Source organism: Euprymna scolopes, chromosome 35 (assembly GCF_053919585.1).
Source record: "Euprymna scolopes isolate OS-2025 chromosome 35, ASM5391958v1, whole genome shotgun sequence".
NCBI lineage: Eukaryota > Metazoa > Mollusca > Cephalopoda > Sepiida > Sepiolidae > Euprymna > Euprymna scolopes.
This window is the reverse complement of record NC_136516.1, coordinates 64750320-64763037: the sequence shown is the minus strand read 5'-3', so window position 1 is coordinate 64763037 and position 12718 is coordinate 64750320. Positions and strand designations below refer to the sequence as shown.

The 12718-nt window shown below is 27.2% G+C and overlaps 1 protein-coding gene across 1 annotated transcript in view; it reads right to left on the bottom strand.

Annotated features, from left to right (window-relative positions):
* Positions 1 to 4055: 4055 nt before the first annotated feature.
* The window catches only part of LOC145259645 (uncharacterized), a 195932-nt gene continuing 187269 nt past the window's right edge, over positions 4056 to 12718 (bottom strand). The window contains exons 16-19 of the mRNA XM_080117302.1: positions 8927 to 9053; positions 7835 to 7855; positions 4503 to 4633; positions 4056 to 4076 (exon numbers count right to left, since the gene is read on the bottom strand). Coding sequence (XP_079973428.1) covers positions 4056 to 4076; positions 4503 to 4633; positions 7835 to 7855; positions 8927 to 9053 — 300 coding nt within the window. The remainder of the gene's footprint in view (positions 4077 to 4502; positions 4634 to 7834; positions 7856 to 8926; positions 9054 to 12718) is intronic.

The window sequence follows — 12718 nt, the reverse complement described above, 5'->3', positions numbered from 1 at the left end:
TATTGATTAAAATTAGCACCATCAGAATCAACTCACTTTTGCTAATGCTAAAACAAGTGTATTTATGCCAGTAATGTAAAAATCTTGCATTCTGTTGCGATGAAGTCGCTGAAGGCGTTAAGGTGTCGATGCTTGAAAAAGTGGTAGTCGGTAGGTGAGACGTATGGAGAGTATGGCGGATGAGCCAGTTATTCGTAATCTAATTCGTTAAAGTTCTGCTGAGTCGGTTTAGTAATGTGCGGTCGATCATTGTCGTAGAGAAGAATTGGACCTTTTCTGTTGACTAATGCTAGGTGTCGTTATTGAAGTTTCTGATGCATTTCGTCCATTCGTTGATAGTAATCGATAAGACCGGTCGCAGATCACCAAACAGTAAACGGAAATTTCTTTCGATGCAGCTTAGACTTAAGGAAGTATCGTGGGGCTTCATCGGCGTCTAATAACTGAGCTGAGCGTCGCCGGGTGTTGTAAAGAATCAACTTTTCATCCTAACTCACATCCCGGTAGTTTTTTTTTGTTGCGTAAAAGAAGGGAATATGACACTTCATAACGATGCTTCTTTTCATTGTCGTTCAATGCGTAAGGCACCCATTTATCAAGATTTTTGTCTTTTCAATCTTTCTAAAGTTTTTGGAAACCGTCGTATACGTTACGTCTAATTATGAAGCAAGTTCTTTAACATTTTTGCGTGGATTGGCTTCGACTAACGGTCTTAATTGATCAATGTCAAAATCCGATGGTCGACTACTACGCTCATCTTCAAAGCTCTCGTCGCCGCCACAAAATTTCTTAAACCGCTATTGTACTGTGCATTCAGTAGCGGTTCCTGGGTCAAACGCTTCGTTGATATCGCGAGCAGTTTCAGCAGCTTTTCGGCCTAGCTTGAATTGAAATAAGAAAATTGTGCGAATTTTTCCTATCTCGTAAACAACACAGCAGCAGACAATTATTTGAAAACGATTGTATTTTAAACGATTAGATAAGGTCATATTTTGTAAAAGATACATAAAATAAAGTTATTACATTTAGTAAATGATATATGAAATAAAGTTATTATATTTTGTAAATGATATATAAAATAAAGATATTATATTTTGTAAATGATATATAAAGTTATTATATTTTGTAAATTATATATAAAATAAAGTTATTATATTTTGTAAATGATATATAAAATAAAGTTATTATATTTTGTAAATGATATATAAAATATAACTTATATTTTGTAAATGATATATAAAATAAAGCTATTATATTTGAAAATGATATATAAAATGAAACTATTATATTTGTAAATTATATATAAAATTAAGCTATTATATTTTGTAAATGATATTCAAAATAAAGCTGTTATATATTTTAAATGATATATAAATAAAGCTATTATATATTATAAATGATATATAAAATAAAGCTATTCTATATTATAAATGATATATAAAATGAAGCTATTATATTTTGTAAATTATATATAAAATAAAGCTATTATATTTTGTAAATGATATATAAAATAAAGCTATTATATTTTGTAAATAATATTTAAAATTAAACTATTATATTTTGTTAATGATATATAAAAAGCTATTATATTTTGCAAATGATATATAAAATGAAGTTATTATATGCTGTAAATGATATATAAAATAAAACCATTATAATTTCTAAATGATATATAAAAAATATTATATTTTGTAAATGATATAAAACATAAAGCTATTGTATTTTTTAAATGATAAATAAAATAAAGCTATTATTTTTTTCAAAAGATATATAAAATAAAGTTATTATATTTTGTAAATAATATATAAAATAAAGCTATTATATTTTGTAAATAATATTTAAAATTAAACTATTATATTTTGTAAACGATATATAAATCAAAGCTATTATGTTTTGTAAATGATATATGAAATAAAGCTATTATATTTTGTAAAAGATATATGAAATAAAGTTATTATATTTTGTAAATGATATATAAAAAAGCTATTATATTTTGTAAATGATATATAAAATAGAGTTATTATATTTTGTAAATGATATATAAAATAAAGTTATATTTTGTAAATGATATATAAAATAACGTTATTATATTTTGTAAATGATATATAAAATATAACTGTTATATTTTGTAAATGATATATAAAATAAAACTATTATATTTGAAAATGATATATAAAATGAAACTATTATATTTGTAAATTATATATAAAATTAAGCTATAATATTTTGCAAATTATATTCAAAATAAAACTATTATATATTTTAAATGATATATAAATAAAGCTATTATATATTATAAATGATATATAAAATAAAGCTATTATATATTATAAATGATATATCAAATAAAGCTATTATATATTGTAAATGATATATAAAATAAAGCTATTATATTTTGTAAATGATATATAAAATAACGTTATTATATTTTGTAAATGATATATAAAATATAACTGTTATATTTTGTAAATGATATATAAAATAAAACTGTCATATTTTGTAAATGATATATAAAATAATGCTATTATATTTCGTAAATAATATATAAAATATAGCTATTATATTTTTAAATGATATATAAAATAAAACTATTATATTTTGTAAATGATAAATGATAAATAAAGCTATTGTATTTTGTAAATGATAAACAAAATAAAGATATTATATTTTGTAAATGATATATAACGTAAAGATAGTATATTTGTAAATGATATATAAAATATAGTTTTTATATTTTCTAAATGATATATAAAATAAAGCTATTATATTTTGTAAATGATATATAAAATAAAGTTATTATATTTTGTGAATGATATATAACATAAAGCTATTATATTTTTGTAATGATATAGAAAATTAAGCTATTATATTTTGTAAATGATATATAAAATAAAGCTATTATATTTTGTAAATGATATATAAAATAAGTTATTATATTTTGTAAATGATATATAAAATAAAGCTATTGTATTTTGAAAATGATAAATAAAATAAAGATATTATATATTTTAAATGATATATAACGTAAAGCTATTATATATTTTAAATGATATATTAAATGTGATTATTATATTTTATAAATTATATATCAAATAAAGCTATTATATTTTGTAAATGATATATAAAATAATGTTATTTTATTTTGTAAATGATATATAAAATAAATCTATTATATTTTTTAAATGATATATAAAATAAAGCTATTATTTTTGTAAATGATATTTAACGTTAAGTTATTATATATTGTAAATGATATATAAAATGAAACTGTTATATTTTGTAAATGATATATAAAATAAAGCTATTATATTTTATAAATGATATATAAAATAAAGCTATTATATTTTGTATATGATATAAAAAATAATGCTATTATATTTTGTAAATGATATATAAAATAAAGCCATTATAACGAAAACTTATTTGAAATCAAAATTTGAAATTCCGCAAGAACCTTCTCGTCAACCTGATACTATTTTATAAAAATGTAGTATATATGACTGATCTGTTTTACGAAATTAATATATATCTAATAATGGAGATGGAATAGTTTAATGGATTATATACTTATACAGGATGCCCTCTCTAGCTCTGGAAAGACTAATTCTTTAAAGAGCGAAAATTTTATCGAATAATAAAATGTAATATTAGTATCATTTAGAATTTTTTATAGATGAATGGCTTTGTAATCAGAAAAATATAATAATGGTGAATAGATTTTAATTTAATAAACATATATTTAACAATGATGTTGTAATATTGTAAGGTTTTGTAGCGGTTTTACTGAGACCGTTTATATAAATTATGGTCTCGTCTACGTCAGAGAAAGGGCGGTGCTATGAAAATAATGAGATCGGTTAAGAATGGTTTAAGTGATGATAGTGGAAGAGTGAAAGAACTTGATGGACAGATAATGAAAGTCTTTGTTTGAGTCCATATTTGAAAGAGCCGTTTTGATTGGAATATATGTCGTATTTTGCTCATAGAAAAAAGTGAATACTTTCACGAAACAGGATGTCAGATAAACTGTATTTGCTTTTTTGTTTGGTAAGTGTTCATAAATTTTTCTCTTGGAACTGCAGTCACAAAGGTAAGTCAAGAATAGCATTATATTAGGTTGGTGCAAAAATAATTTTTTGACGTTCAACTATATATATAAAAACATTATTTTTGCACCAACCTAATATATAGATCTATTTAAAATAATAATGCTGCTATTGCATATAACGTTTTAGTCATTGGAGTTTTAATGTGTATATATTTTGATTGGATAGGTTTTGTTTTTTCGAAAACGGTTATCTTGCAAATGGTAGTTGGCATTAACTTTGCAATTTTTTCACTATTACCTATCATATTTTTATTGAACTACTACTATTACAGTCCTTATTACTGGTGTGCTTTATTATTATTATTATTATTATTATTATTATTATTATTATTATTATTATTATTATTATAAAGTAATTTTTGATGAAATTCATATAAAACGTGAATACACCCACCTGTAATCCAGCATATGCATAGCCAGCATTTTTGCATTTCTTAACGCATTCTTTCACGCTGCCAATCTGTCCCATCGATTTCGGTAATTTTCGATGTGATTCATCTCTGTAACATCCCAAGTAATATTGATCTGAAAATAAGTACAATATTTCATCGACATGCTTAACGAAATAATGTAATATTTTGTTGGAATTAGTAAATAACTCTAAAGATGAAGAAAATTTATGTGCCGATTGTTTATACGTTCTTGAATAACATTTTTGTTTGTTAACATGCAAGTCTTTAATAAATACTTTACTATTTACATGTTTATTCACTTGTTTACCCCATAAAAATGGTCCTGTCATTTAATAAACATATAGAAGTACATAAGATATACAAGGCATCTTTCATTTCAACGATTTATGTTTTCTTCTTATAAATAGAAGAATTAATATATATCATACGTTACAACTATCAAAACGTATAAAACTAGCCGATTTTATTAAAGTGGTCTTATCATTTTGAGCAGGTGAAAATGTTTGTTTTTAAAATAGAATTATTAGATCAGGGTTAAGGTTTCGTATGAAGCAGATTTCATTTTTTTCCCCATCATATTTTCCCTTTTGGCAATGATTTCAACCATTTGTTTGATTAAAAATTCGATATTATGCGTAAACGCTTACTTTTTTAAGTGGTCTGATGATTTTGACCAGGACTATATATATATATATATATATATATATATATATATATATATATATATATATATATATATATATATATATATATATATATATATCATAATAAGTTCAATAGTTTGAGATGTTGCCAAACCCATGTATATTATTTTCTCCCGCATACCAATGCAAAATATATTTTTATCAAAATCAGAATTTGATAAAGAAAAATGCTTTAATTATTTTTACATTTAACACCCCGAAATCACACACACGCAACACACAAATAGCTTTGTAATATTAGAGGAAAACTACTTAGAGTCTCCCATGAAAATGAACATTTACCAAATTATACCTGCACTATTATCTGAACTCAGAAACACGAGGCTTCTCTCTCTCTCTCTCTCTCTCTCTCTCTCTCTCTCTCTCTCTCTCTCTCTCTCTCTCTCTCTCTCTACAGTATGCATTACCTTTAGCTAGTCTAAACTTAATACATAATCCTAAATGTATTACTCTTAACCAGTTTTTAAAACGAGTTCTTCAAATGTAAATTAATAGAAAATAACCAGACTTTGCAATTTGATAAAAGTTCCACTATAGCATATTTATTATCGGGTGGAGCTGGAATGCTCGAACATTCTGGCATGAGGTAGATAAAAGTGTTTAAGACACTCTATCAAATATCCAATACTAATGATTACTACGATACTATCTCAGTGATTACTGTACACGCAATAACCCTAATCCCCGAGTGGCTTCCGGGCCTTGATAAGTGGTGACCTCCATGTAAAAAAATGAAAAAAGAAGATCCCAAGAGTGCACTCAAATATTTAGAAAGATTCCCAAATAAGAATGTGATATTTATATATTTAGAGATGTACTAGCAAGTCGCCCGGCGGTGGCCGGTTATAAATTATGCTTAGATATTATATTTTGATGCATGCGGATTTCATATTTATTATTATCAATACGCTATTCATTATTATATTCTGTCACATATATAAGAGTGATTAAAAAAAAGTAAAATAAAATATGACTTGGGTTCCATCAGCTAAAATCGAAACTAAAACATTTAGCGTTTCAATCTTAGTTGTTACTGTTGAATATTGTCAAGAATTAAGTTAAAAATGAAACGACTTTAACATATAAATGTGTATTTGTACCTGCGTACAAAATCACTCTAAGTCAAGTCCTTTTTTCCAATTTTTGACCGTTTAGCAGCTATTTACACCGACTTTTATATGTAAAGGCCACACAAAAAATTTAAATTATTTGACACGTTTAACTATGCAACCTTGTGTTTCGGGGGGAGATGCACTTGAAAAATTGAGGGTAGACAAACACACATGCATGGTGAGTTATATATATAGTGTGCGTGTGTGTTTTTGTTTTGCGATACTTTTTGAATGAATTCAATTATTTATACGAAAGTGCATTTTTACCTAAATGCGAGTTGGGAATAATTTTCCCTTTTACCAATTTGGTATTTCCAAATGGGGAACGGCATATATATTGTTTAAAATGTAATTATTCACTGAAGCGTATTTCATTAGAATGGCTAAATCTAGCGAGATTCGAAATCGGTACCAAATATCTATATAATTATAAAACTAAAATGGCCTTGTAACGAGTGATATAACTGACTTCCCGGTTTACGACATCCGGTTGCGCATGCGCGCATAAACATTAACCCATAACAACGTAAACAAATAAACACAAATCGCTTCTTTTGCAGATTTTGACCTGCGCACTAAAATATTAACGTTATTATTTCGAAATTATTATTTAACATGGGAAGAGTGGGGGTGTTTTGCAACTATTCTTTATTACAACTATACTGCCGCTATTTTCTTATAACTAAACAATTTAACCCGTTGACAAACATAAAAACCGTTGTAGTAAAGCCAGGACTACTACTACTACTACTACTACTTCCACTACTATTCTCTATCCGTCCCTTTTCCTTCCTTCCTTGTTGTTTTTGTTTACATTTCTAGATACAAAATAGTTGTGTGAGAACGGTTAATTTGTTGACACATTCACTAATCTGTTTCAATATTAGTTTTATTTTATTTTATTTATTTAGCTTATATTTTTTTGCTTCACGTTTTATTAATTTTCTTTTTTAGATTTTAAGTTTCTATAACTTGGTTGAAGGATTCCAATATGTGTTTTTCATTCTTATATTGCTCATCGGTAAGGTTATGTTCATTTTTGGTCGGCGTTCGATTTGTAAGGAAATTATGTTTAATTTTCGATTTTTTAGCCATTATTCAGAAAAATAGGTAACTTTACACGAATAGGGAGGGTTTTTTTCATGTTTGAGTGATCCGTCCGTGATTTTTTTATTTTAATATACTTTCATAGAAATGTTTCTGTTATATATAAAAAAAAAACTATTTTCTTTACGTCACAGGTGTCACGCTCATACATGAATTCCATAGCTAATATAATATAGTGACCAAACGGGTCAGGGATAGGCTAGTATATTATATTTTTTATTAACTTTCAGTTTATAATGAACTATACCAATGTTTATTTTTCGGTTCATTGTTACCTTCGTTGTTAATAAACAGAGAGGGAGATAAAAGTGATAAAAAAGCTTATAGATTGAGATCCCGTGGGTTTCAATCAATACATAATAATAAATCGTAAAAGTTTAAAATATTTACCTTCATTTTCATTTGGAGCAACTGAAAAAGAAAAGAAAAGTATAGAAAGAGAAATTGTGTCCTTTGTAAAAAAAAGCTTTAGAAAACAACAAAACGCAAAAGAAACTATGAGCACAAACCAATTAAATATATATCAGAGTGACAGAATCATAATTAAAAGATAGATCTGGCAAACAAAAAATGTATATAATAAAAAGGAAACATACGTAAAAATGGTGTTACGTGTGCTTAGTGATATAATTGTTTTATTGGCATAATAAATAAACAAGTGAAATAGACATATTACTGTTGGGTTGAGTTACTAATAGTAATTAAATCCAACGATGAAATTAAAAGAGAAATAGTTATTCATGTGAGTTTTAGTTATTTCTATTCCCATGATGAAAGTAATAATCACAAAGAAAACTGATGAAAAATAGTTGAATGCTAACAACAAACGTTGGCCAAGAATCCACGACAACAAACGCATAATTTGTGAAAGCAGACGTCAATAATCGAATTGAAGTTCGTCTATTCTGCAATGAAATAAACGAAAAACGTTTGGTAAAAAACTAATCACTCTCATCTTGAGTATTATTTTCATCATGAGTATTATATTGAGTATTATATTGAGTATTATATTGAGTATTATTTTGAGTATTATATTGAGTATTATATTGAGTATTATTTTGAGTATTATTTTGAGTATTATATTATTTTCACAAAGTTTCGCAACAATTAGTAGCGCAGTGGTTAGAGCACTTTAAAAACCAACTGTAAAAGTGATTTTCTCTTAAAGGTTCAATTCGTAGTGTGACCGACCTGAAAATACAATTGCTAATTATTTAAAACATCTATACTGTCATGGCTGACGGAACGAATGCATGCTAGCCCCGTGAAGTAAATAAAGGTTCCTTCTAAATTCTGTCCAATTCTTGAGTTTTACAGAAGTATTCCCGATTTCTACAAGATACACCTAAAGAAGGATAAAGGTTTAATCAACTGAAAACTTGTAGAAATAACACTTAAGATAAGAACAGTAGTCCGATAAATTCAAATAATATGAATAACTAATTCTCATCCCCAAAATTCAAAATCGTAATATAAACAAACCAGTGCTGTAAACTGAGTTGGCCCAGAATCCACCACAAATGTCCACTTTGTTTGCACACTTCATATGGCAGTTGGTCGCTCGAGGAGACAGGTCATATTGAGAACCACAGAAACACTGATCTCCATGCTAAAATAATTAACAAAATTAGCATTTAATCTTTTAATATTTATCCCTGGAATAACATCATTACTTGGGGAAAAAAAATCATATATAAGAAGACTCAACAGAGATGATGATGATGATGATGATGATGATGATGATGATGATGATGACTAGTTAAAACCACTCTGGAATATGCAAACTATCAATGTTTCCTAGCTTCTAACAAAATTAACAAAATTAGTTATCTTATTATTTGCAAGAGAGGGTAAGTTACAACTTAGAACGACAAAAATCCGACGAAAATGTCCACACTGTTTGAACACTTCATATTGCAGTTTGTCGCACGAGGAGATAGATCATATTGAGAACCACGGGAACATCAATCTCCTTGATGAAATAGTTAATAAAATTAACATTCAGCTTTTTAAGATTTTTGAAATACAGAAATTCAGCACTTTAAAAAATCATATATTTAAATATGAAAATCTATTTTCTTAACAAGATAGTGTAGCTCTTTAAATAATAATGATGATAATAATAATAACATTAATGATAATGATAATAATAATAATAAGAAGAAGAATAAGAATAATGATCATAATAATGGCAATGATAGTAGTAATAATAATAATAATAATAATAATAATAATAATAATAATAATAATAATAATGATAATAATAATACAACTAGAATATACTTGCTTATTGGGCTTTGTTAGCACACTTTCTGTGTACGTCAATTTTTTATCTTTACTACCGCTTTATGGTTAATGACAAAGATATTCTTGGAAAAATACGCTATTTAATGTTTTCAAGAGTAAGTAAGTGGACTACATTGGATGCATGAACGCATTGTTTTTCTTTGATAAAACATTAGAAAGGATGATTCAAGGCAAAAATCATTAGCATTGAACAAATGTGCCTTAGTCTTTATTCTATATTTTTATTAAAAACAGAAAAATGTCACATATTTAAAACATATTTGTGTATTTTTTTTATATTCTTCCTAATATTTTTAAAGCCAATTTAAATACAGTTTTAGCAATACATGAGATTCGAACTTGAGTAGTGACTGCCATATGTAACCCCACCCGTTTCTATTTTATCACTCAATCACATGAATGGCAGTTAAGTGTTCGTCTCACAGAAACACATTCAATTAGGATGTACGCAATCTTGCAACGGTCCCTGTTGTAAATACTCTATTTTTGAATTATAGAAATTAATTCAGATTAAATAGATATCTGGGAAACGGTTTACTTCATACGACATGATTGAATGTGTCTATTTTCGCACGAGCAGAGAAAACGCATTTCAAATTAATATTGATGATAATGCCGATTTAGATTTCAAAGGAAAACAATTATATCAATATTATAATTCTAAGAATTATATATATATCTAATATATGTTGAAGATAAAGATGGAAATTGTTATAATAGTCGAAACAAAGTGGTTCGCTTTAATTACGCATTAAAACCTATTTAATATATAATATCTACTAGAGTTTGTACATGAAGCGCTAATAATTTTAATTGTTAAAGAAGAACAATATACACAGTTTACATCTTATAATTCTATAATAAGTTAAATACTTTCGAATTTTATATGTACATATATTTTAGTGACGTTTATATGACCGCTCACCAATCTCTATAAAATGCATAACAGAATGTAATTCAAAATCTTATTTACAGAAATTACGTTTATGAAACTATTATATGAAACTTACTTCATTGTTATGGTCAGTTGGGGTACGAACGGGTGCACGTACGAGGTGGGGAAGTATTAAAAATTATATTTTATTGGGTTGCTAAGAAAATGCATTTGTTGGTTTTAAAATTATTGGTTCAAAACTTATTAAATTTAAAAAGAATTATAGGTAGGTATATTACAAAACTCAGCAGCGGTCCATATCATTATGAATTTGTTCGAAGATATATCCAATAATTAGCTGTTTATTAGTTTAGTAAAAAAAGAAATTGTGCAGCAGGGCCTCACAAGTCTTAAGATTTACAAAACTGAACATATATTATTCACCTGGTTTCTAAGTATATATATAATGATCTGTTAATGAACTAAATTAGTAAAATTTCTATGTCCATATTGACTATCTTAATGTTAACATTTACAAAATATAATATGCTGATGTTATTCCGCGTATATTTTAAGATATATTCCAAAATTCTTTAAGTGTATTAGTTTCCATAGTGTATTGTGTATATATATATATATAAGTATATTATATATATAAAAGTGAACATGTCTGGGTGTGTGTCTGTGTACATTTTCCTACGCAATAACTCTGTCAATTTTAAGTCTACAGACTCGAAATTTGATATACAGCGTACTAAGATTTGGAAAAATCTTTGTCATCGGTATTCAGCCAGAAATTTGGCTGTTAAGGGGTCAAAGTTCAACGATTTGACCTTTGAGAAGTCTACCAAACTCCTCCGATAATTTTGGGTCTAAACACTTGTAATTATAGATATAGGTTCCTTGGACATGGATCTAACTTAATAACTTAATTTGAGTCCCAACCAATAAATGTTAAGGGTCATAATAGGGGTCAAAGTTAAAAAAAATGACTGCTTTTTTTTTTTTTTTTTGCTCAACATACACCTCCAAACACCCGGGCAACGTCGGACTGAACTGCTAGATTTTCTTTAAAAGTGATCGCGTCTGAGAATCTGTCTGTGTGTCTGTGTACATTTACCTACGAAATAACTCTGCCAATTTTAAGTCTACAGACCTGAAATTTGATATACAGGGTACTGAAATTTGGGAAAATCTTTGTAATCCGTTTTCGGTCAAAAATGTGGCTGTTAAGGGGTCAAAGTTCAACGATTTGACCTTTGTGAAGTCTACCAAACTCCTCCGACAATTTTAGGTTTAAACACTTGAAATTTTAGATATAGGTTCCTTGGACATGGATCTAACTTAATAACTTGATTGAGCCCCAAACAATAAATGTTAAGGGGTCATAAAAGGGGTCAAAGTTAAAAGAAATTTGGCCTCTTCGGTCTCTACCAAATTACTCAGACAATTTCTGGTCTAAACTTTTGTAATTTTATATAAAGGGTATTCAGAGATCGGTTTGAGTCAAAAATGTTTAGTTACCAATATATAAATACATGTATGTATGTATGTTTGCATGTCTGCCTAAAACTTTCGAGGCAGGCTACAGATTTTTACAAGATCAGTATCGTTTTGAAGTTCGACCTTTCAGACGACAAATATCGAAAAATTGGCTAAAAGCATTAATATCTGCACCTTACACTGGACACTTTTTTACAGGGGGATCGTTTTTTTCGCCGATATTTTAAAAATCATCCTCTCCTTTCGATTGTCTAGTCTTAATTGAAATCTACGTCACTTTCGGTTTGGTGGTCGTCGTAACAGCAAAGACTTCAGGTTGTTTCTCCGTTATTTTCTTCCTTCGCGGTACGGGTTCGAGCCAGCCTTCCTGCTACGACTTTTTTCTTTTGCTCAGCACACACATCCAAACACACGGGCAACGCCGTGCTGAATTGCTAGTATATATATATATATATATATATATATATATATATATATATATATATATATATATATATGTTTAGAGGTACAGAATTTGTATATAGTTTTAAATAAAATACGAGGCGGAAGTTTCTCGAGAGCTCTTTCGGCTATCATCTCGTCAGGAGTAA